Source organism: Typopeltis vanoorti, chromosome 23 (genome assembly GCF_054136105.1).
Source record: "Typopeltis vanoorti isolate ZY-2024b chromosome 23, IOZ_Tvanoo_1.0, whole genome shotgun sequence".
NCBI classification, from domain to species: domain Eukaryota; kingdom Metazoa; phylum Arthropoda; class Arachnida; order Uropygi; family Thelyphonidae; genus Typopeltis; species Typopeltis vanoorti.
The window spans coordinates 8,577,039-8,604,663 of record NC_143571.1 but is presented as its reverse complement, the minus strand read 5'-3'; the positions used below and the strand labels follow the sequence as shown (position 1 = coordinate 8,604,663).

The 27,625-nt window shown below is 35.0% G+C and overlaps 1 protein-coding gene across 1 annotated transcript in view; it reads right to left on the bottom strand.

Moving 5' to 3' along the window:
* Positions 1-27,625, bottom strand: part of MetRS (methionyl-tRNA synthetase 1) — a 257,104-nt gene that overhangs the window by 44,886 nt on the left and 184,593 nt on the right. Inside the window, exons 16-17 of the mRNA XM_090413131.1 lie at positions 12,432-12,511; positions 9,143-9,274 (exon numbers count right to left, since the gene is read on the bottom strand). Coding sequence (XP_090269257.1) covers positions 9,143-9,274; positions 12,432-12,511 — 212 coding nt within the window. The remainder of the gene's footprint in view (positions 1-9,142; positions 9,275-12,431; positions 12,512-27,625) is intronic.

Sequence of the window (27,625 nt, the reverse complement as noted above, 5' to 3'; positions counted from 1 at the left end):
GTACTCGAGAAAAGCTTCTCAAAATACTAGCTATATGAGGTAAATACAGAGCAATTCATAACCTATATTTAAATTGTCAGTCAGTAGTTAGAATTGAAGGAAATCAAGAAGATGGTTTGATGTCAAATCAGGGGGTAAGACAAGGATGCACATTATCTTCACTCTCATTCATCATCTATATGGATCACATTATGAAATAAAGTGGCATTATGCCTGATATTAGAATTGGAGATATCAAACTTAGCTCTTTACTTTATGCAGATGATGATGTACTCCTAAACACATGTAATGCAAGTTGCCAGGATTCTCTAACTAAATTGAATAACAGCTGTAACAAATTTGGCATGAAAATCAGCAATAAAAAGACCAAAACTATGAAAATAGACAGGATCATAGAAAACTTCAGCAACTAAATAGTTCAGCTATTTGGGCACAGTTTTTAGTGAGGATCAGGTTAAATGTGGAATAATCAATACTGGTATGGTGAGTAGCCAGCTGAATAAATTTATATGGAATAAGAGAGAAATTAGCTAAAACACCAAACTAGCAGTATACAACAAACTGTTCAAACCAGTTTTAAGTTATGGATCTGAGAGTTGGGTTAGAAATAAAGAACTTGATCAAAGACACTCCCCTAAGAAAAATTAAGGGAGTGAATCAATGGCATCAATGGCAGAATCATATTAAAAATAAAGATATTAGGAACTTGACATTTTTAACATTCAAGAATGTGTCAATAGAGCTAATGTAATGTTGTATGATCACTTAAATAGAATGGGTGAGGAAAGGTATTTGATACTAAGCAAAACAGGTATTTGATACTAAGATGGCAAGAAAGAGACCAAGGTCTAGGTGGATTGATTTGGTTCAGAAGCACCTTAGAAGCACAAAATGTTAGATATGACAATATTGGAGTGCTCACAAGTAATAGACTGATTTGGAGGAAAACTGTTCATAGGAGATTAATAATAATGTAAACTTAATCAAGTAGTGCCTGAAGAACTGTTGTGAGTACATATTTTAATTCATCATCAGGAAATTGATGATGAATTAAAAACAAATAGAAGCTGCTTAAATATCGTAGGATTATATGCTCCTGAAGAAGGTAGAAAAAAAGGATTCTGAACAATTTTGTAAGGAACTACAAAAACAGTTAAATAAATGTAATAAAAATGACTATATATATTAATAGCCTCAGGAGATCTTAATGCTAGAGTTGGAAATAATCCAATCTCAAATGTCTTAAGAAAATATGGAGAACTTTGCATGAATGGATAACTTCTGTATTTTCAACAATTTTAAAATAATACTTTTTTTTTTTTTTTTCAAAAAAAAGAATATAAATAAATATACTTCGCATAATATTTTCCATAAATTGAAGAATATGGGACTGGATTATGATTATAAACTATTGGTGTGGATAATAGGATGACTGACTGGTAGATATCAGAAAATAGTATATGGAAGATGTGAATCTGCAAGATTCAAGGTAACCAGTGAACATTGACATTTCAATGTTAAAATTGATATTAACATTGAAATGACAGATTTTCACATGCCCACAATTCCAGCCTATTCAAATCATTCAGCAAGTACTGCATATCAGCAGCACTTCTGATTACCTCACTTGGACTATCCTTCCCAATGTCAATAATGTACAGATTGAATAACAATGGACCAAGGACTGACATAGGCCAAGTGAGGTAATCAGGAGTGCTGCTGATATGCAGCTTGCTGAATGATTTGAATAAGCTGGAATTGTGGGCATATGAAAATCTTTCATTTCAATGTTAATAAATGTAAAGTCATGCACTTTGGTGTGATAAGATATACATTGTTATATTATATTGGTGGAATTATGCTTGAAGAAACTGTTGAGGCTAGAGATCTTGGAGTTTTAGTAGACCCTTGAACTTCACGAAGTTGAAGTTCAAGGGTCATATAGCAAAAATTGTAAATGCAACTCAGAGAATAATGGCAATGTTGAAGTGAACTTTGACATGTAAAGATAAGAAAGTCATTTTGCATCTTTACAGTGCCTTAGTAAGACCTTACTTGGACTACTGCACACAGGTCTGGTCTCCTGGTTTCTGTGGTGATTCTGATACAGTGGAGAAAGTGCAAAGGAGAGTGTCAAAAATGATATCAGGATTGTAGAATACAGATCATGAAGACAGATTGAGAATTTATAGGCTGCGGACACTAGCAAACAGGAGAATGAGGGGTGATATGATTGAGACTTCAAACTTCTGAAAGGGTTACACAAAATTTCAGTAGATGGAATTTTCCATTTTATAGAGTGGGGAAAGGACATGAGGGCATCAATGGAAGTCGAGACTGATTGCTGTCAATAAGGTTAGACTAGATTTTTCTCTCAGAGAAAAATCTAGTGACTGGAATGGATTGCTGTTGGATGTTGATTGTGCAAGTAGTGTGAATGAATTCAAGAACAGATATGACAGCTGGTGCATATAGCCTCTGTTGATGAGTTCCTGATTCCCTAGAGGTCTCTCTTAATAATAATAATGATGATGATCTATAATTGATTATATCTTTACTAGTCAGAAACAAGCAACACGTATAAGAGACTTATATGTTTCAGAGGAAATGAATTTTTTTCAGATCATTACTTAGTAGTTTCTAAAATAAAAATACTAAAAAAATGGAGAAAGGAAGTAAATATTAAAAAAAAAAAAAGAAACAGAACAAGTATATAAAGTATATCTATTACAAGAAGAAATATTTAGAATGCTACATTAATTAACATATTACCTAAAAGAAGCTAAAATCAATGAAGATATAGAAGAAGAAGAATGGAAAACTTTGACAAAGATAATTCATCAAGCAGCCTCTAAAAATTTGGAATGCAGATATAGAAAATGAAATAAAAGAAAAACAAATGATATACAAATCATTCTTTCAAAAACATAGAAAAGAAACAGAAAATATAATAAATCTTGATAAATTTGCCCCAAGATCCTTGGGACAGATTTATTAAGAAAATAAAAGAAAACAAAACATAGCCTATAAATAATAAGAAAATTAAATAATGAAGAAAGAGATACAACATAAACACATTTGTCCCAAAATTTTCCAACATAATACAAGATAAACAATGGATAGAACATTAGAAGAATTTATGGTATGATCCAAATTTAATAACTAATTAGAATTTAATTTAGAGACTCATCTGGCCTTATTTGCATCTATGGCACTAGGCTGCCTGATGAAATACCACAGAGATTTGATTCTACTATTCAGCAAATAGGGAAACTGTACCAAGCTTTTCTTTAATTAATTAATTTCTCATTAATTAATTAATGAGAACAGGCAAGTAAGATTTTTAAGTCCAAAAACACAGAACTCAGAATATTACAGACGATTAGGGTTTATAGCCACAAGATGGTGGTAGTTGTCTGTCATGCTCTCTTTCCTGAAAGGCTTGGATTCATTGACAGCCTAGATTCACTATAGTGAAAGATTCAAGAATGGAAACTACCTCCTACTCATCTGTCGCTAAAAGTTAGTAAGGGGGTGGAGGAGCTCTGCCTATTTTCTTTAGAGGTGTCAGAGGACCAAGAGCTAGAGGATTATTTTACAAATAGGTGGGTGGAGAACAATTTCAGTCATTGTCTGCTAGTTTCACAAGACACTAGTTAAATGATAGCAACATTAGTGGTGGCCTAAGACCTCTCATTGCAAGGTATTTTTATTCAAAATAAATGCTGAGAGTATTACTATTTAATGTTTGGAGTCCTCGAGCTGGGAAATGCTTGAGATTTTTGTTTTATTTTTATATCTTTATATTATACTCTAACACTAGAGCATGTCTAATAGGTACATATAAAAGTCATCGATTAGCCAGCTCCAGGTATCATGATCATCTGCTAGCACATTCTCAAACATAAGACAGTTCCCTGCAACGTCATCATATGATAGGGGGATATGACACATCCTTGATGGAAATAATTATAGCATATTAAGTGCCTGGTAAGTTCTCAAAATTCTCTAAACAGTAATTTTGTACTCCAATGTTACATAACAGTTTTCTTCTCATGATTTTCTTGAAGAGAAGACTGTCATGTCATGCAGACTTCCACACTGCAATGTTAGTTCTAATTCTCCATTCAATTATAATGCTTCTGCCCTTTTGAGAACGTCTATCGCTTAACATGGAGGAAATGACAACATGCCATTTTCACTCTTATGTTATGGGTAAGGAAACAAGAATGAGATACATGACATGCCCTCCATAGCAGTTCAGTGTTCCTCTTCCCACAAATTGTATGAAATTTGGTAGGAAGAGCATTAATCCCTACCCTAATGACACACACACACACACTCCAAACCTGGAAGTTACCTATTTACAATATAAAGAGATGTAAGAGGTGATATAACTATATGCAAATGAAGCACAGAATTCACTTACAATATTACTTCATGCTTGTCAATTCTAATACTTTTTACAGTATATTTTTTCTTTTGTATATTATTTCATCACTATCAAATACCTAACATGCACCCTCAGGGGATGTACAAGATATTATGATAGTACTACAAGAAGAGGTTACATCAATCATAATTTCCTATCAACAATTTTCTTCCAAATTAATCTGTTATCTGTCAGGAATCCAATATTGTCAGTTCCAACATTTCAGACTTTTAAGGGACATCTTACTGCATATCATTCAACCTCAATCATAGTCTTCCTCTGTGTCTTTTTCCCAAGGGGGGGGGGGGACAGAAAAAAAAAACACTTGTTTTGCTAACCTTGACTCTCCCATTCTGTTTAAATGGCCATATCACCTTACATTAGCTTGGCTCACACGTTCGTGAATACTAACAATGTCAAATTCCTTCCAAACATTCTCATTTTTAATATGATTCTGCCATTGATGGCATATGTTCACTCCATTCCACTAAGCTTTCTCAGAACCCTCACACCTGTGATCTCCAGTCTTTATTCAAGTATTTTATTTCTAACCTATCTCTCATATTCATAAGTTAAAATTGATTTGAACACTTTCTTGTATACAACTAATTTAATTTTCACTAATCTCTCTTATTCCATATAAATTAATTCACTTGACTTCTCACCATACTTTATCTAAATAGCTGAAATGTTTTACTTATTCTATATGCTCAGAATTCAGGATGCAGTTTATATTTTCATTGACTTTGTCATTTTATTGCTGATTTTCATTCCAAATTTATTACAGCAATTGTTCAATTTAGGGAATCAAGCAGACTTGGTACTGGATTTATTTAGGAATATGACATATTCTTCTTAAAGTAGAGCTGGGATTAACATCACCAATTTGGATATCAGCTTTAATATCACTCTCCTTCCATACTGTTATTCATCATCCATACAGATGATGATAACAGTGGAGATAATATGCATCTTTGTCACACATCTGATTTAATATCAAATCAGCTTCCTTTATCTCCATCAAATTCTAACTGCAGACTTACAACTTAAATGCAGATAATTTTGCTCTGCATAATGTTCCATTTATTCAGCATAACTGTGTGCAGAATCAATCAATTTTCTTTGGAGGGTCTTCCAATTACTCTAGAAGGTTTGGTTCTTGTTATTTGTCTCTTTCATTTTATATTGAATAGCATTTGCATATTTGAGTCTACAGTTCACCTCTGAGAGTTGCTGAACTTTGATTCCTTTTAAAGCTTCTTACACACTTTTCTTTTCAGTATGATATTCATTTTTATCCTACTCAAAAATAAATGGTAATCACTTTCTATTTCAAATCATTTGTATACTCTTTGTGTCCCAACTCAACAAAAATATCACTAAAAAAGTGAGACTTTTCTTATTTCTTGTTTTCAATCCATGTGAATTTGTGCACATCTTTATGTTGGAATATGGTATTAGTAATGATTAGTCCATGTGCTGAACAGAAATCCAACAGATACCATTGGATATTAGCCTTCTTTTATCTCCAAATTTTCCCAATACATTTCTATATGTCTGATAATCATTTCCTACTATGCTGTTCAGATTTCCAACAAGGACCAACTTTTCCTTTTTCTTTCTGTCAGCGGCCTTGTCTAATACCTTGAAAAATTCCTCCACTTCTTCCTTTGAAGAACCTTCTGTGGGACTACAAGCACAAATCTCATTGTTCAATTCCCCATTCTAATATTTGCCCACATCACTCTGCTTGATATTGTAGATGGTCCTGAAGATGGCATAGAAGTTATTTATTAAAGTAACCTTTAATTAATATACTTTATATGCATTGTTAATTCCGTAAACTAATTACCAGTTATGTATGACCAACGTATAAACCTTGCTACTAGAATTTTGATCATCCACGGAGATTCCATCGCACAAAAGGCCCGTCAATACGGCAAAATTAGGTTGAAGATATCCAGACAACTAAATCGCCTGACGTTCCTAAAACGCTGCCGTGATAACAAGGTAATCCCTAATTGTATCAAATTGAAGCACCATTTTACTTCACAGAAAGCTCTGCGCATTTATAATCGCACTAGTTCGCCCTGTTAAGAGAACAAATTACTGCGACACGTGTTCTCCTTGCCGACGTAAACAAAACTGTACGGGTGCTAGAGGAAGAGCTTTCAAATACACTCGGCCATGATCTTTGGACGATACTTTATGACGTTTCATGCACATCAGCAAGAAAAGAGTTCGAAAAAATACGAAGTCGGCACTTGAAAAAATACAAAAACCTGACAAAGAATTCTACTTCCTTACCACAGACTCCACTCAACACAGTAGTCAACCTCTCGTCCATAATTTTAAAGCCTGAGGCACTCACCACACTTGCACGTGGTCACAATTTTGCCCTAGCTCCTAAAAGAATACCTACCAAAGAAATCATGATCCAAATAGAACGTGGGATTCGCAACCTGCCTAACCATATCGCCAACAACGTCAGACTGGATGTAGTCGGTGTTCTCACTAAAGCCATCCAAAAACCAACTTATCCAAAGGCAAATATGCAGCCCTACAAGAAATGAAGAATAACAAAAAAATAGTAATCACCAAAGCGGATAAGGGAAACGGCACTGTGGTGCTAAATCAAAAGGACTACAAAGGTAAGCTTAATGCTTTAGTACTAGACCGTACTACTTACCTCCCTATTCAATATAATCCTACCAGCTCTCAGATTAGAACTCTCCACAGACTCCATAAGAAAGTCACTTCTTGGCCTGTGGAAGTCACTAACAAACTAAAACCTTATAACTCTAGGCCCCCCCCCCTGATTATATGGACTCCCAAAAATACATAAACAAAATGTGCCATTACATCCCATAGTGAATGGCACTGATTCCCCCACATATAAATAAGCCAAACATTTAGCCAAAACGCTCACACACTATACTGGCAACACACCATCACACATAAAAAACTCAGCCCACTTTAAAGCCAGTGTAGAAAACCTCTCACTCCAACACACTGACATAATGATCAGTTTTGACATCTCCTCCCTATTCACTAATGTCCCACTCAAAGAAACCCTAGAGCTCATCCAAGCCAAGTTTCCTCCCGATATCTCAGCCCTATTTCAGTTCACAATGAACTCAGGCTATTTCGTTTGGCAAGGAAAGTTCTACAAACAGATAGATGGGACAGCCATGGGTTCACCACTTTCCCCACCCTTGGCCAATTTCTTTATGGAGACCTTTGAAGAGAAAGCCTTAAATTCCCCTCCCCTTCCTAGACACTTTAATCACCCGCCAGCTTGATGGATCTTTGGTTTTTCTCTGTTTACAGAAAACCCACCCATACCGGCAGATACATTCACCAGCAATCCCCCCCCCCCTCACAACAATATGGGGTGATAAAAACACTATATAACAGGGCAAAGTTAATCTGCTCAGATGACAAGGCCCTAACTACCGAACTAAACCACATCCACAACACTTTCTTAGCCAATGGCTATAACCCCCAAAAAATCCAAAAAATACTCAAACCAGCAAACCACAACCCCCCCCCTCCACAATAAAGATTACACCAAATCTATCACCATCCCCTACATCCAGGACACCTCTGAGAAAATAACCAAGATCCTCAGAAAATATGACCTTACTTCTTGTTACAGACCATATAAAAAGTCGGCATCCCTTATTTGCTCTACCAAAGACCAACCACTTCCCCTAGACCTACCTGACGTATACCAGGTCCCTTGCAGCTGCAAATTGTCCTACTTTGGCCAAACAGGCAGAACAACAAATATCAGGATTTCAGAACACAAAGACTACATCCGGTTTCACCAGTACAGCCACTCTGGGCTGGCAGACCATGCCTTAGATACCCACCATAGAATTCGTTGGAAGAAAACAAAAATAATACACCACAGCAAGTTTAAATACGACTGATTATTCAAGGAATCTTCAGCAGCTCTAAAAAACGTTCCTAACCTCAACAAATTTGGGCACATGAAACTACCTCAAATTTGGGAGACTTACATTTTGAGAACTTCAGCCTCAAAACTGCCAAGTCAACCAAATTAGCCCACCAGAGGGCACCACTGGGACTTTAGGAACAATATTAGTTTCTTACTGTCTTCCTCATTTGCTTTTGTTAGTGCCTGCGTGCACATACCATATCTTTATGTTCCTGAAGATGGCAATGTGACGTTGCCGAAATATAGAAGTTATTTATTAAAGTTACTTTTAATTAATATACTTTATATGCATTGTTAATTCCGTAAACTAATTACCAGTTATGTATGACCAACGTATAAGCCTTGCTACTAGTATTTTCTATTTTGTGTGTGCTTTCTCTAGTTACTCTATTTTTTTTTCTATTTTACTTAAAAAAAGGGGGATTCTGATATTTCAGAAGGCAAAACTCTAATATTCATATACTGGTTTCATATAGGCATACCTTCAGATGAATCTGAACCTAGTTCTTTGTACAAAATAGTCTTTTACTTCTATAAAAACATTAATTTGAGTCTAAAATAATATGACAATGATATCTGACATAAACCATTATTATATTTAATAAAAAATTCTTTGGATTCATTAGAATTACATCTCAATTGTTATATTTAAGATACTTCATTACAAAATATATAAAATATGCAGTGAAATATATGTAATGTACATTACAAAGGAGGGAGTTGTCAGAGTAATATAAATAACTCACTTGATGTTATCCATTAGATTTAAATAACGATGCAGTTCTCGAGTCACCTCTGCCAGTAAGATCTTATCACTGTCATTTAATTGAATTTCAGGAATCACACCATCAAAGTTATTGGCAATAAATAAAAGAGATCTAAATAAATAAATAAATAAATATAAATAATCTTTTTTCCTTTCTTCATTACTTTAAAAATTGGTTATTTTCATATTTTTATTTTTGATTTGAATTAAAACATGTACATGGGTGGTCTGAAAAGTTCTCAGCCTCAACCATAAATGGCAACATTATCGACAAGATTTTTTTTTTCTAAGTTGGTACATCATAAACATCGATGTGAAATTGCAAGTCGTTCTATCAAGTAGTTTTTTTTAATACAGCTGTTGGAAGCCAAAGTGTTGTCTGTATCCCTTGAACAGATAAAATTGAGTATCGCGTGGTTATAAAATTCTTTGTGAAAGAAGGTTTAACGCCAAAAGAAATTCATTTGAAGTTTATAAAAGCTTATGGGCACTCTTCTCCTCTGTTTTCGATAATTAAGAAATGGGATGCTGAGTTTAAATGTGGCCGTACTAGCCTTGAAGATGATCCATGTGAAGGATGTCCAAAAAGCATAACACCAGAAATCACTGATCAGTACACAATATGGTATTGAATGACTGCGAGTCAAAGTGCATGAAATTGCTGAGACTATAGGCACTTCAAAAGAACATGTAGGATACATTTTGCATGGAGAATTGCAAATGAAAAAAAAAAAAAAAGCTTTGAGCAAGATGGGTGCAATGCAGATCAAAAATACACTTACATGAAAATCTCTGAACAGTGCTTGGAGCATTTCAACAAGAATAAAACTGATTTTATGCATTGATTTATTATTATGGATGAGACTTGGATTCACCAGTACACACCAGAATCCAAACAGAAGTAAAAGCAGTGGACAGAAGCCAGTTGTTCAACACCAAAAAAAAGACAAGGTCATGGCATCAGTGTTTTGGGATGCTAAAGGCATTTTGTTTATTAATTATCTCGAAAAGGGTAAAACAATAACCAGGGAATATTATTCCAATCTTTTAACCAGACTAGATGAAAAAATTCGTGAGAAAAGACCAGGTTTGCAGAGGAAAAAATCATCTTTCATCAGGACAATGCACCTGCCCACAAAGATGTTTTGGCAATGAGAAAATTAAGGGATCTGCCCTATGAACTGTTGGAACATCCACCCTATTCTCCAGATTTGGCTCCTTCTGACTTCTATCTCTTTCCAAAACTAAAACTCTTCCTTGCTGGTCAACGCTTTTCTTCAAATCAAAAGGTGATTACAGCTATGGAGGAATATTTTGCAAATCTTACCAAGAACCATTACAAGGATGGATAATGGCATTGGAGCATCGCTGGAATAAATGTATTAGTCTTAAGGGAGATTATGTTGAAAAATAATTTTGAAATTATAAATTCAGTTTGTCATTGTTAGGCCGAGAACTTTTCAGACCAACCTCATAAGTGATAGTCTTTCTGTAAGTCTTTTTTGTTGCAATCCTGACATTAAATATCATTTTCCAAACCTCCCCTTTTTTCTTCTGTTTAATCAAAATAACACCTTAATCCCCTACTTTTCCTTAGAACATTTATACTGAAGCCTCTATTCTTCAACCAACTGTTTTTAGAAGCATGTATTAACTGGTTTTAACAGTGTCTTTTAAAACATTATATAACTGAAGCATTTGGAAGAGCTTTAATTTTTGGCACCCTGTGCTCTGTCTTTTCCAGTTCCACACAACATAATGAAGATTTTTATATTCCAATGTTTTTTCATTATTTATCATAAAGTAAAATCTGGTCTTCACAACTTCATTTGAACCAAATTTAACTTGTTTTCCTACTTTCTCTTCAACAATTTTTTCTCGAGCATTTCTAAAGTATGGCCAGATAAATCTTACCTGGAACTCAATAAGGAAATTCTTCATGTAATTCTCATATTCAGTTTTACTTCTGATTTTTATAACCATACAATGTAAGATCTACACTTATCATGTGGAATTTGACCTGAATTACAGAGTATAAGTACTTAAAAATTTTTATACTCCCAAAATTGAACATTGCTAATGAAATATCGTGTATTGCAGCTTCATTTTCTCTTCCATTACACATCCAGAAATTTCTGCCACCTTCATAATATTCTTTCAGCAGAATAAAAATGAGTATCACAGTAAAAAGCAGGAGTGTATGAAAGTTTGAAAAAAGGATCAAAGCAAAGAAATTTTCTGAAATGAACTATTACTGTGACCTGTCCATCCAGGGTACTAGCGTAATATATAGGTTGATCAACCTCTTGTAGATAGGTTCTCCAAGGAAAAATAAATAAATAAAAATAAATACCTTCATATATATTTTTTCCAAGACTTTTTTTTTTTTTTTGGAACATGAGCTTTCTTGCGTTTATCTGAACTTTTTAACATGCCTCTTTAACTTTTTAGTCCCTCATATTCTGCTGATACTAAAAACGCTGATAACTTCCAAACTGAAATACTCCATGTACTCTTCCATCACATTAATCTGAAGATATCACTATCAACAAAACACATACAAACCTTTTCTTATTATCTGGGGAGGGGGGAGATTTTTGTTCTCTCCTGCCCAGTCATGTATTAGCAAATTTCTTTAGAAGCTATTCTATAAAACCCCTCTAGAAATATAGAAATATTTCTATCATATCCCCCTCTCTTTTGCCTATTAGCTAAACTTTGTAATAAACAAACCTTCAGCCTATCCTCACAGAGGGCACTCCAAGGACCCACCAAATCCTCTCCACCATTTCCAGGTGAGGTGAAAGTGAGGATTGGACATCAGGTTAGAAGCCCTGGTTGCTTCTCTGCATTCCTGAAAAGGCCATGTGGAGGTCTCCTTCCAGTTATCTAGCCTTGACCCTTAAGCACCCCATCCTTATATAACTACATAAACACAGACATATATATCTACATATACACACAACACAGACATATATATCTACATACACAGACATATATATCTACATACACGGACATATATATATATATATATGTATATATATAAAAAGATAAGCTGAAATTTGAAACATTTTTTGTCGTACCAGCTTACCAGTCCAGAACTCAGGTGCCATAGGCGCCAGAGCCCCCTAGTGTATATATAGTGTTCAAGTTGGCAGTCATATCATTTGCAGCGACTTTATCTACACACACACACACACATATAGTGTTCAGTTATATCAATTTTTAAGGAAAAATCCTATGTAAAATTATAATTCACTACAACTTACCTGTTAATAAAATTTCCTAGATTATTCAGCAGTTCTGAATTATTTTTTAACATTAAATCATTCCAACTGAAAGAAGTGTCCTAAAGAAAGAAGAAATTTAATTAAAACTGGTTGTAGTCAGAAAGCAAAAACATAATTAGCTTAATAAGGAAATAGAACACAGCAAATTGATATCCCAATTTGCTGTATCCAAAACCAAATCCACAGACCAAGTGAAATGAAGATATCCACCAACTCAATGCCCTAAATTAGAGTTCTTCAACCTTTGACAGTGCAGGCCGAATTAAAAATTTCAATGAAGCTAGTGGGGCCACTAAGCTATACTGCAGTATTTAGAATTGTAAGATGCTTTCCAGATTCACAAGGAATGCTGTGCATTTGATACTCTACATAAAATCCTATAAAAACAAACAAACTCAGCTTTAAGAGTGTAGGTTGGAGTCGGGTTTATGATAAGTAAATACAATCAATACCTGAAAAAAGATAATTTAATGAAGAAAACATTCATTTTTTACAATGTCAACGGGCAACTTGGCAATGTTTGAAACAAGTTTGTCGATGTTGGCATCAATGTTGGAAATCGCTAAGCGCATGGTATTCTCGAGATGTTGGTCCGTAATCTGAGTTCTTGTCTTGGACTTCAACAAAGTTCTTGTCTTGGACAAAGAGTTGTTTTGGAGTTCAAGCAGCTCCCTTTGTACTGAGCCTGGCATTTCGCACCACTGATACTGAATAGCATTGAAAATAAATCTAAAGAAGACTGTTGGTTATGAAATTCAATGAATCTCTCTACGAACTCACTTCTCAACATGGCTAACTCTGTAGCATATTTATCAAGAGATAAACAGTTGAACTCAGTGAGAAGCTGAAAATGAGTTAAGTCTTTTTTTGCAAGTTCTGTCTCCCAAAGTTTGAGCTTGGCCACAAAAGCTTTATGTGATCAAAAAGAGTGCACATCAGTTGATCTTTGGATTGTAGCTGCATATTTAGGTCATTCATATACAACAAGATGTCGGTCACAAAGTCTGTCATCCACTTCGGATCATTAAATTCCACAACTGGATTCCTCTTGGTTTGCATGAACTGCTGTATTTCGCTCCTTAAGTCAAAAAACCTTCCCTCTGATCAACCAACACACATCACTATAATAAACCACATTACTGTGATCTTCTTCGCACTCTTTGGTCAAAAACTCTTGGAATTGATGATGATTCAATCCTCTTGGCCTAATAATGTTGACGACAGTCACAATAACTTTCATGACATTCTCAAATCTAATAGTTTTCGTGCAAAAATTCTACTGGTGGATTAAACAGTGGTAAACGAAATCTTTTCCTTCTAGTTCCGGTTCTTTCCGTAGAAGTGCAACAAACCCTTCGTTCTTTCCCACCATAGCAGAGTCACCATCAGTTACCACACCCTTGAAGATGGTTAAGCTGAGATCGAAAAGGTGGCGTTTTCTTGGTGGCTTCAAGAATATCAGTGCCTTTCGTCATTCCCTTCATATGTACGAGCACTAGCAGTTCTTTTTTCAGATTTAATTGTTGATCAATGCCACAGACAAAGATAGCCAGTTGTGCTGTATCCTTCACATCTGTGCTCTCATCTAAAGCAAGTAAACATGACGTAAATTCGGGCAACGATTTTTTAGAGTTCCTTCAATGTCATTGGCAAGTTCTTTGGCACATGCTACAGTTACCCCAGACAAACTCAGTTTTTTAAACACGTCCTTATTATTTGGGCACAGAATATCTGCAGCAGTGATTAGACACTCTTTCACAAACTCACCACCCAAAAAGGCTTTTGATTTTTTAACAATTTTTTCAGCTATTACATAACTTACTTTGATGCAAGCTTTGCTCTCTGTCCTCTGCCTTTTAAACATACCCTGCTGGCATTTTAAATCAATTTGGAGATGGTTCACTTTGTCCACATGAAACCACCCTTGAATCTAATCGAAATTGGACGCATCCTTTGTCTCATAGTTTTAAAAGAGTATACCGTGAGTAGACAAGGTATAAATTAATAACGGAAAACTCACATACAAAGATTTAATAGTATAATTTTCGTCTGTGCATCACAGGCATCTTCAGTACATTTTAAGCTCAAAATTAAACAATAACTGACAATTCCAAAAAGTGCCACCTAAGTAGCTGGTGTAAGATAACTAAAAAGGTCAATAAATTTCCTAACAACAACAAAAAAAAAAAAAAAAAAAAAAAAAATGTATACAATAAAAAGTTCGGAAAGATTAGCTAATTTATGAAGTACTATATCCCATAAAGGGGATAGACGTAAGCCATCAGATCTGTTTAAGTTAGAAGAATGAAGTAAAGTTTCACATGTTTCTTTATAAAGCCGTTCCATGAGGAACTGACTTTTCTGAAGGACTCTTGTCTTTCTCCAATGAACTCTATGTCTAGTGAAGATGGCATGTTCTACAAGTCCAGACCGTTCAGGTTTAAGGTACTGAATATAAAACTGGTGTTCTTCTAGTCGAATAGAGGCAGATCTTATTGTTTGTCCGAAATAAGATAATCCACAAGAGCACAGAATCTGGTAGACACCTGGATAATTAAGATGTGGAAGCTTGTCCTTAGGAGAAGTGAGAAAGGTGGAGATTTTTCTAAACGGTCGAGAGGCAACAAAAATATTTAGTGGTTTTAAAACTTTTGCTATACGTTCACTAATGCCTGGTACAAAAGGGATAGGAATGTGCATTATTTCTTCTGTATTTGAAGAGGAAGACATATTAAAACTACTCAAAGCTCTTTTAATGAAGCAATTCTTATAACCATTAGATAGACAGGAAGAAGTTATATATTGCAGTTCTTTCTGTAAAAGATCGTCTGAAGAACAAAAGGAGTGGGCCCGATGAACCAGTGTTTTAATAGTTCCTGCCTTTTGACTGGGATTGTGATGAGATTCAGCATGGATATAATGGCCTGTATGAGTCTTCTTTCTATAGACTGAGAAATGTAGGTTACCATCTGGTTGGCGAAGAAGTAGAAGATCTAAAAAGGCTAACTGCTTATTTGATTCCACTTCTAGGGTAAACTGGATCCTAGGATGAAGTGCGTTTAACTTAGTGAGAAACTGTTGAAGTTCATCAGAAGAGCCATTCCATACAGCAAAAATGTCATCGACATATCTGAACCAATGAGTAGGTCAGTGAGAAATGTTGTCAAAGATATGTTGTTCAAAATGTTCCAGAAAGAAATTGGAGATAGCAGGAGAAAGAGGATTGCCCATTGCTGTTCCTTCAATTTGTTGAAGGAACAGCAATTTCTGGATGTTTCTGATATCATCATCCGTTTAGATGTTGTTTCTTTATTTACAAATGTGCCTCTTTCATGAAAGCATTGAATTACTGCAACAGGAATTCCCTTCAGACATTGTAAAATTATTTGATTTTGTAATACATTCTAGTTATTTTTCCTTTAAAAATAAGTCGTATAAACAAATTGAAGGAAAAGCAATGGGCAATCCTCTTTCTCCTGCTATCTCCAATTTCTTTATGGAACATTTTGAACAATGTATCTTTGACAACATTTCTCACTGACCTACTCATTGGTTCAGATATGTCGATGACATTTTTGCTGTATGGAATGGCTCTTCTGATGAACTTCAACAGTTTCTCACTAAGTTAAACGCACTTCAGCCTAGGATCCAGTTTACCCTAGAAGTGGAATCAAATAAGCAGTTAGCCTTTTTAGATCTTCTACTTCTTCACCAACCAGATGGTAACCTACATTTCTCAGTCTATAGAAAGAAGACTCATACAGGCCATTATATCCATGCTGAATCTCATCACAATCCCAGTCAAAAGGCAGGAACTATTAAAACACTGGTTCATCGGGCCCACTCCTTTTGTTCTTCAGACGATCTTTTACAGAAAGAACTGCAATATATAACTTCTACCTTTCTATCTAATGGTTATAAGAATTGCTTCATTAAAAGAGCTTTGAGTAGTTTTAATATGTCTTCCTCTTCAAATACAGAAGAAATAACGCGCATTCCTATCCCTTTTGTACCGGGCATTAGTGAACGTATAGCAAAAGTTTTAAAACCACTGAATATTTTTGTTGCCTTTCGACCGTTTAGAAAAAAAATCTCCACCTTTTTCACTTCTCCTAAGGACAGGCCTCCACATCTTAATTATCCAGGTGTCTACCAGATTCTGTGCTCTTGTGGATGATCTTATTTCGGACAAACAGGAAGATCCAGCTAGAAGAATACCAAACTTATATTGAATACTTTAAACCTGAAAAGTCTGGACTTGTAGAACATGCCATCTTCACTAGAGATAGAGATCATTGGAGAAAGACAAGAATCCTTCACAAAAGTTGGTTCCTTATGGAACGCCTTTATAAAGAAACATGTGAAACTTTACTTCACTCTCCTAATGTAAACAGATCCGATGGCTTACATCTATCCCCTTTATGGGAGATCATCAACATCATCAAATTCCTGCCATGTACCCTCAAGGGGTGTACAGGATATGACTTTACTACATGAAAAAATTACATCATTACTAACTTCCTATCCACAATTTTCCTCCAAATCAGTCTGTTACTTGTCAAGACTCCAACATTATCAGATCTTATATTTCTATCGTCTAAGGCACTTTGTACCGTATCAATCCACCTATATCTTGGTCTTCCTCTGGGTCGTTTTCCTGCCAACCTGGCAGAGAACACTTGTTTTGTTAATCTTTCCTCTCCCATTTAAGTATATATAAGTATATATATTTAAGTGACCATACCATCTGAGATTAGCTCTGCTAACACATTCCTGGATGCTGACAATGTCAAGTTCTTTCCTAATATCCTCATTTTTAATATGATATTGCCATTGATGCCATCTGTTCACGCTTCTAATCTTCTAATCTATTTCTATATTTAGTTTACCATCTTCAGTAAAAATTGTGCCTAAGTAGCTGAAATGTTTTACTTGTTCCACAGGTTCTCCATTCACAACACAGTTGACATTTTCAATGATTCTGCCTATTTTCATTGTCTTTGTCTTTTTATTGCTGACCTTCATACCATATCTATTACAACAGCTATTCAATTTAGTCAGAGAATCTTGCAGACTTGTAGTGGATTTATTTAGAAGTATAACATCATCCGCATAAAGCAAAGAGCTGACATTAACATCTCCAATTTTGATATCAGGTTTAATACCACATTCCTTCATAATGTGATCCATATAGATAATGAATAACAGAGGGGATAATGTACATCCTTGTCTCACACCAGATTTAACATTAAACCATCTTCCTGTACTTCCTTCAATTCTAACTGCTGACTCACAACTCAAATAAAGACTAAGTATTGCTTGATATAATGCCCCATTGACACCATATAACTGCAGCGTATTGAATAGCTTCTCTCTTGGCACCTTGTCATATGCCTTTTCCAAATCGACAAAACTTAAAGACAGATCTTTGTTATATTCCCATGCTTTCTCGACTATTTGTCGTAAAGTGAAGATCTGATCCTGACAGCCTCTATTTGGCCTGAATCCAGTTTGTTCTTCACCAAGCTTTTCTTCCACAATTCTTCTCAACCGTTTCTCAAGTATACTTGCATAGATCTTGCCAGGAACACTCAGTAGGGAAATACCTCTGTAATTCTCACATTCAGTTTTATTTCCCTTTTTATATATGGGTACTATGAGAGCTCTACTCCAATCATCGGGAATTCGTCCCTCTGTCCAGGCTTTCTGAACTATGCAGTGCAGCCACTGTAAGACTCTTATACCACCATACTTCAGCATTTCTGGTCGAATATCATCTACTCCTGCTGCCTTTCCACATTTCAAGCCTTTGATGGCTTTTTCTACTTCAAGTATGGATATATATTCCTGACTGCATGCCTGTTGAGTGTTTTTTACCATTGTGCTGTCATCACTGCTTGTTTCATTTAGCAGTTTTTCAAAGTAATTACTCCATACTTCAAAGATATCTTTTTCTCCTGTTTTCATTTCACCTTTATCATCTCTAATTCCTTTTACAGCACTCTTTCCTCCATTCCTAAGCTTCTTCAACAACCTCCAGAATATTTTGCCACCTTCTTGATATTTATTTTCTATATTCTTGCCAAAGTCCTCCCATGACTTTTGTTTAGCTAGTTTTACACACTGTTTAGCTTTCTTACATTTGTCTCTGTATTCTGTAAGAGTAAAAGCTGACTTATTTGCCAGGAACTTTTGATATGCCTTCTTCTTTTCCTTCACTGCCTATTTAACTTCCTGTGTCCACCAGGGAGTTCTGATTTTTTTATCCTTGCACACAACCTCACCACATGCCTCTCTGGCAGAATCAATCAATGTTTCCTTCAGAGTTTGCCACTGAATCTCCAAGGTTTGATTTCTGTTCTCAAACTCTTTCATTTTCTTTTCAATAATTTTTCTGTATTTTAGTCTACAGTTCACATCTGAGAGCTGCTCAACTTTTATTCGCTTTAAAACTTTCTTACATGTTATTCTTTTCAATATGAAATTCAATTTTATCCTGCTCAAGACTAAATAGTGATCACTTCCAATTTCAAATCCTCTGTACACTCTGGTGTCCTGCACCAGGGAGAAAACATCACTATCAACAATAACATAGTCAATGAGACTTTTCTTATTCCTAGCCTCTTCTCTCCATGTGAATTTGTGCACATTTTTATGTTGGAACATGGTGTTAGTAATAACCAGTCCATGTCCTGAGCAGAAATCCAACAGATATTTGCCATTATTATTCGCTTTGCTCTTTTCTCCAAATTTTCCCAAAATATTTTTGTATGTCTCACAATAATTTCCTACTCTACTATTTAGATCCCCAACAAGGACCAACTTTTCCTTTTACATTGTGTCAGTAGCTTTCTCTAGAGCCTCAAAAAATTCCTCCACTTCTACTTTAGTAGAACATGCTGTGGAACTATAGGCACAAATAAGTCTCATTGTCCAGTTCCCAATTCTCATATTTGCCCACATTACTCTACTTGAGACTGACTGCCATTCAAGAAGATTAGCCTCGTATTTTGTGTTGAATACTATGGCTACTCCTTCTTTTCCTTGATTGTCATTGCCTGAATATAACATTTTGTATTTATTGCTCAGAAAGATCTCACCAGTTTTGGTCTTTTTTGTTTCAGTCACCCCTATTATGTCGATCTGGTACTTATCTAATTCCTCAGCTAGCTCCATTTCTTTGCCATTCAGGCTTCTTACGTTGATAGTACCGATCTTTAACTCTGGTGATGTTGAGTTGGGGTTTGTTTTCAGATTTGTTCCAGTAGCTGACTTTTCGCTGTTCGCCCTGGTTCCCTGGCGAGAACAACGGGGGCCTTGTTTAACCGGGCGACGCCCCAGCCGGCATGAAATTTTGTCATGTTATACCATCATTTTTTATTTTGGTTTAATCAATAAGAATACAATTTGGTCGGATAAATCCCAAATTTGCCAGCCCATCCTCGTTCGTTCAGTATCAAAGTAGATACCCAACAGGGTGCACCACGAGAAGGTGAGGATTGGACATTAGGTCAGAAGCCCTGGTCGGTTCTCCGCATTCCTTTAAAGGCTATGTGGAGGTCTCCTCTCAGTTATACAGCTTTGACCCTTAAGCGAGATAGTACTTTATAAATCAGCTAATCTTTCCTAACTTTTTATTGTATACTTTTTTTTGTTAGGAAATTTATTGACCTTTTTAGTTATCTTACACCAGCTACTTAGGTGGCACTTTTTGGAATTGTCAGTTATTGTTTAATTTTGAGCTTAAAATGTTCTGAAGATGCCTATGACACACAGGCGAAAATTGTACTATTAAATAATCTTTGTACGTGAGTTTTCCATTATTAATTTTGTATCTATTTGTCTCACATTAGTTGAAGGTTCAACTAATAAAGGACTGGCAGTATGAATTCTGTCACTGTTGGTCAACAGGGGATCTGCTTGCTTGTGTCACCCATCTTATCTGTGGGTGATGATTCTATGAACAAATATCATGGAAAATTGGGTAATCTCAAGCGGTTACTTTTGATATCTCCAGAGCTTTTGAGTTTGTCAAACACACTTATATGCCTTAGAGATATTTTGGAGAAGTAAAGCTCTTATTATTTTGTCTCTCTTGACTTCTTCAGCTGGACTGACAACTTTCCAAATAGACAAATGTGTGATGTTAGGTGATTTGCAGTCTTTTAATTTTACAACTAATTCTGAGGTCCACAAGGGTCTGTTTACTCATCCATTTACTTTCTTCTATATATAAGTTATCTAATCCAGTTGCTTGCTAAGCAGTTTTGCCAATGACAGCAGACCATACGCTTCCTCATTTCACAAATGCACTATTTAAATCACCATAAGCTCCGTAACACCAATCTCTAATACCCTAAATTACGGTAATCTCTAAAATATTCTTCAATGTAGTTTGAATAACTTTGTCAATTCCAATCCTAGCAAACACAGTCCTGTCTCATGTCCAACAAAAACACCTCTTTTCTTCCACTCTCACTTTTAACATCCAAATCTCTAGATTTCTGATTCAATCCCAAGTAGATAATTCTGTTCAGACCAGCTTGGTTGGCTGAGTGGTTAGCATATCCACTCTCCAGCCAAAAGGCTGCGAGTTCAAATCCTGCTGTGAAAATGGATGTTTTGCGATTGTCTGTGACAATTCTAGTGACATTGGTGTTGATGTGGATGATGTGATTCACTGTAGTTGGTGGATTGAGTGGTAGAGACAGGGAGTTGTGGAGTAGGTGCCCTCCCTCGATGAGTCTTTGGACTCCTTGGAGGTGTCACATAATAATAATAATAATAATAATAATAATAATATTTAAATTATACATTTTTGGTCGTTTTATAATAGAAATACAATTTTATTAATACAGACCAGTTTACAATAAAAACATTTATTCTAATGTTTCGCCAGCGAACCATCTGGCTTTTTCAAGGTATTATGGAGATATGAAAGTTAGTAAATGCAAATTAAAAGGAACCTTTTAATTTGCATTTACTAAAAAAGCCAGACAGTTCGCTGGCGAAACTGGTAGGTTTGAATAAATGTTTTTATTGTAAACTGGTCTGTATTAATAAAATTGTATTTCTAATAATAATAATAATAATTATAAAATAATTAAATAAATTAAATCTTTCTGAATAGAATTATTGGCTTCTCAGCTTAAAAAAAAAATTTAAATCTCTCTTTTACTTAGGTCATTATTTTATATCTGAATAGTTTTTACAAATTTTTAACTCTTATACAAATTACAAATCTGTCTTACCACTGAATACTGTTCTGTTCTCCCGTTTGGAGTGCTGCCCTTCAGAACTTAAAAAGAATTGATTCAATGCAATAAGACTGATCATTAATAATTTGTCTCTTACCAATTACTGGTTTGGTTGGCCAAGTTTTTAGCATTCCTGCTCTTCTACCAAAAGGCTGCAAGGTGTGAATCATACCATATGCATGTTTGAGATTGTCTTTAAGTCACTTTGAGCCAGAAGAAGTTCCATGTTTGGTTTCTATAGCAGGGTTTTCAGATTAAGAAATAAATAAATAATAATAACCTCTTAGCTCACATACATACTATAGTTTTACAACCATCAGTGAGTGGTGGTTATTATTATTATTATATGAGAACTCCAGGAAGTCAAGGACTCATCGAGGGAGGCTGTAAATTACCCAACCCAGCTATCATACCTATCCTTGAATTCATTCACTCTAGATGCACTCACTACCAGTAAGGGCAAATTATTCCATTCACTCACTGCTCTCTGGGAGAAAAACCTAGCTCTTACCCCTTTCTTGACTGCAAATAAATTTAATTTCTATGGATGCCCCCGTGTTCTCTCCCCACCTTCCATATAACGAAAAATTTCATTGGTTGAAATGCTATAACACCCATTCAAAAGTTTATAGACCTCTATCATATCACCACTCTTTCTCCTGTTAACCAGAGCCTGTAATCCACATACTCGCAACCTTTCCTCATAATCTAAATCCCATAATCCGGATATAATCTTTGTAACTCATCTTTGCACCCTTTCCACAGCTTCTTTATCCCCTTGGAACACGGGGATAAAAAGAACAAATCTGCGCACAATAATCCAAGTGAGGTCTTATCAAAGCCTTATAAAGAGGCAAAATTACTTCCTTATCCTTACATCTCAAGGTTCGCTTCAACATAGCAATTATCCTCTGGGTTGTATTTGCAACTTTTGCTATGTGACCTTTGAACTTTAAATTCTTATCCACCAATACACCAAGATCCCTTGCCTCTTCAGTTTCTTGTAGCATAACCCTGCTAATATAATATGCCGCTGGAACTCTAATCACTCCAAAGTGCATAACTTTACACTTACTAACATTAAACTGACAGTCATTTTTGTTTGCCCAGATTTTCAGTCTATTCAAATCGTTTTGTAATCGCTGAATATCAGTAGTATCCCTGATTGCTCTGCCTATCTTCACATGATTAGCAAACAATTGCAAATCTGATGACGACCCTGCTTGAAGTCATTAATGTATAGATTGAACAATAATGAAGTACACCACTGGTTACCTTAAATCTGGCAGATTCACACCCACTGTATACCACTTTTTGATATCTGTCTGTTAACCATCCCCTGATCCAAGTTAATAGATTATATTCCAATCCCATATTCTCCAGTTTACACAACAGCCTATCATGTGGTATCCTATCAAATGCCTTAGAAAAATCCAACATTATCATAGTGTATTCATTCCCTTTATCCAACTTGGCCGTAACATTGTTATAAAATATGAGCAAATTGCTAAAACATGACCTTCCTTTAGTAAACCTATGCTGTTCCCTGCAGAGTACAGAATGCTTGTCTACCCATTTCTGTATGCAAGTTCTTACCAACTTCTCTAAAATCTTTACTACCACACCAGAGATACTAATAGGCTGGTAGTTGGACACATCAGTTTTTGCACCACCCTTGTGCAAAGGAACTATCATACATTCCTTCCATTCCTGAACTGAGACTCAAGTTATACAAATGTGTGAAAGGCCTAGCCAATTCAGTTGAGCATTCCTTTAACAAATGGGCAGATATTCCATCTGTCCCTATTGACAAATTCTTATCCAGGTTATGCAAGAGCTCTTCAACCTCATTTTCATGAACCTCTAACTCTACATCCAACGTAGCAGTAGTGCCATGCTACATACACCTGGTTGATATATCTTAGCAAAGTGAGCACTCATTAACTGAACAATCTCCTTAGCTTCCGACACTCGTGTACCATCTGCATTCAATAAAGTTATTCTTCCGTATTCATTCTTTCTTTTGCTTGCGGCATAATGATAAAATTCTTTTGGATTGTCTTTAGCTGGCATGGCCAATTTCTTTTCAGACTCAGTTTTAGCTTTTCTCACAATACTCGTTACTTTTCTGGCTTGAGCTTTATTTATTTCATAACTCCTCTCACTCTTATTCTCACGATACTCTTTCCACATCATCTTCTTCTTGGGATTCTCTAGCTTAATAAGGCTGCACATCCATCTCACTCCCAACCTATTTACTCTTCGAACACTAGGGATACATTCAGATACTGCCTCATTCAAGCACTTTTTCATAGATTCCCATGACATTGCTGACATTTTTTCCATTCAGTAACTGATACCATGGGACCAAAGATAGTCTTCTAAGTTGATCATAATTTCCAGCTTTGTAATTCAGCATGTAGCCTGATTTAATCGGAGCTTCAATACAAGTAGATACTTCCCAAGAAAGAACAGCATGATCGCTCACCAACTGGTGGTAAAATAGCCATATTCTTGACAGAGATCCCTTCTGATGCTATGAGCAAATCCAACACTCTTTGACCTTGAGTTTCTTCTTTCACATGCTGCTTGAGAAAGTTATCTCGCAACAACTCAATAAATTCCTGTTCTTTCTGATCATGAGATTTCTCTTCTACTCAATCAATGTTTGGAGAATTAAAGTCACCCATAATGATCATTTGCTTGGTACCCATAAAGCTAAATTGGCAATGCATTTCTTCATCCCCTACAACTGAGCTGCCAGGTCTGTAACAACATCCCACCATATAGACTCAAACTCATCGCTACGTGGGACATTGTTACCATCATTGTTTTCTTGTATTTCTACCCTAACTGGACTTAAGTCATCTGATATCATTAGTAGCACTCCTCCTCTCCTATCTCTTCTGTCATTCCTAAAAATAGTATATCCATTACACTCAATCTCACCATATCTGATTCTGATAACCAGGTTTCACTAATGCCAACAATCTTATGCCACATCATATTGAATAAAGCAATAAACTCAACCCCTTTGTTTCTAATGCTCTTGGCATTTGTGTATAGACATAATAAATTATGACCTAGCCTATTCTTATAATTAGATATGCAATGTATTTGGTCTTGTTCTAGAATTTTCTCTTTTCCCTCCCCAGAAATACTTAAAAGGTCCAAACCAAAGCATATTTTTCCACTCCTTCATCACATGCATAACCATGTTCAAAGGCATTTATATCTTTATCATGTTTTTTACCATAGCTGAACTTTCACACGCATTTTGTTGATGATCTAGTTTCCCTGACTCTCTGCATTAAGTCTCATACCAAGAAGTAATTTGTCCAGGCTTCTGATGCCAAATAATTCAAGCACAGGCCATCATTCTTATACAAATCTTTTCTGCTATCAAACACACCCCACACATCTAAAAACTCGCATCCATATCTTCTACATAGCCTGACGTGAAATCGTTTGCTATCATTGCCCTCCTTCTTAACTCAATACTATCATAAGTAGGTAGTAATCCTACAATTTTTACTCTTTCACATTTCTTTCTCACTTCTTCCAACAGACCTTTCATATCTTCTCTCATACTATGTTTGTTACCACTTAAATTATTTGTACCTATCAGCACTACCATTTCTTTTACATTTCTTTTTTCGTTTTCAATTATGTTAAAAAAAAAAAAAATTCACCTCACTTTCAACATATGCACTCAGTTTTTGTTGCTTGAATCTTCTATAAATACTTCCATGCCACTGTTTATCTTGAACTGGAATCAATAATTTTTCCACTCTCTTTAAATCCATTGAAATGCACAAATAACTATTCTATTCAACTTTTTCACATGATGTTCTTTAAAAATTCCAGTCCATCCCAAACCCACAGAACAAATGTTTCGTTCTCTTCATTCATTTCTTCTACCATTGCCTGTGTAATAGTCTCCAATGATATATTTCCTGTTTCTCAAGAAATACAACTTTTTCACATGAAGTTCCTTGTGAAGTTCCCCATTCATCGTGCTAAATACTATAAGTTGATCATGTTCCTGTGTAAAAGATCATCATCAAAAGCATTCAACATTTGTAAATTCGGTGAATAACAAGGAATAATTCAAAAATTTTGGAGACCGTTCCTTGTAATTCTGTAAACTGTACTTAGTGATGCCAACACTAGTACAATAAGATACAAAAAAATTACTCTAGTCATTAATGTAATTCCCTCATCGTATTATAGAGTCAAAGCAGCCTCCAAAAAGTTTGATTTACTAATAAATAATTTCATGTGTGGAAAGAACTGCAGGAGGCCTTCGTCCAGCAGTGGACAGAAAATGGCTGAATAGAAGAAGAATTTCATGTGTTGTTAATTTCTAGTATAATTATCATGCTCAATGTCACACAGTTTTACAATTAAATTTCAGTGCATGCACTGATAAATATGAGGCCAAAATTTAATAGACTGAAGAAGTAATCTATCTTTTAACTTGGAAAAGATTTGTCAAGCTAATTAACTGAAGTAAGAAGCATCATGATACTTACAGAATGAAAATTTAAGAATAGGAATATTTTTTAAAAAAAAGCATTAGCTAATAATGAGCATCTTAGTTTTGGACAAATAGAGTATATAAAATCAAAATTACATTTGCAGATTTAATCATGGATTTAATAATAAATAAAACTTCACTGTTTGCCAACCAACAGCTTCATCAGGAAGAATATAAAAAATATTTGAACAATTCCAATACCATATATACCATTAATATATGATACATGAAATGTTCACTGTTGCAGGTCTTTAGCATATGGTTAATTGGCATAATGGATATCTGACAGGTTGCATATATATATATTTATAAGAGAGACTTACAAACATCACAAACAATGAGTCCTTGGTTGATGTTTATGGTACTATGTAATCGTATCAATTAAGTATTCCTTAAACATCCTTAAATGAAAAGCACCTCGGCAAACAGCGAAAAATAAAATATCTGTTTATTACTATATTAAATCTATGAGTAAATCCTACACATGTAATTTCAGTTTACTATTGTCCTCATGGTTAGTTTCAGTAGAGAGGTGTTTCCAAAACTGTGGCATGCATACCCTCATGGGTATGCAAACTGTTTTAGGGGATACAAGACACTTTTTTTTTAAATTTTGATTATTATTATTTTTACATTTTTGCTGCTGTATTCTCACAGTGCAGGTCTTTTCAATAATTAATTTTTCAATAACTAAACAATATAAAGGAAGTTTTTAAAAAACATGTCTCTTGGCATATGTTTATTGACTTCTGTTAGGGCTGCATCAGACTGATGTGTTCCAACTGCTTACATTCAAAGTTTAAATTCAAATAGTTCAAACTACATGTTTGGAACTCTCCACTAAATTTGATTAAATCTCTCAGGTTAAATCTACTGTATGTATATTGGATTTGTATAACTAAAAATGTATTTAATATTTTTAAAAAAATTGTGTTTTTAATCTATTAGAGAGCAAATATTAAAAAATAAACTGTTATAATTACTTGTGTTTGAATGTACCAATACCATGTTAAAATAAAACTTCAGTTTAATATAAAGGAAGGAAAGGATTCTCACAAATTACCTTTGCCTGAGAGGATGTACATCAGTGTTGCTAAATTTTAAAAGGGTACATGAGTAATGAAGTTTATGAAACACTGCCATAGAGAATATAAAATATTTTCACCAAATCTGAGTAATAATAATAAAACAGACTAAAGGATGACTGAAATTAAAATCATCTTTATTTCTAGTGAAATTTTTAATCCAGTGAGGATTAAAAATTTCATAGAATGAATACAGTATTCATTCAATGCTTTTGCCTAATGCACATTTTAGTTAAAAGAAGAATGGAATCATAAATATTTTTAATTGCAATCTTTACTATTAAACTAATA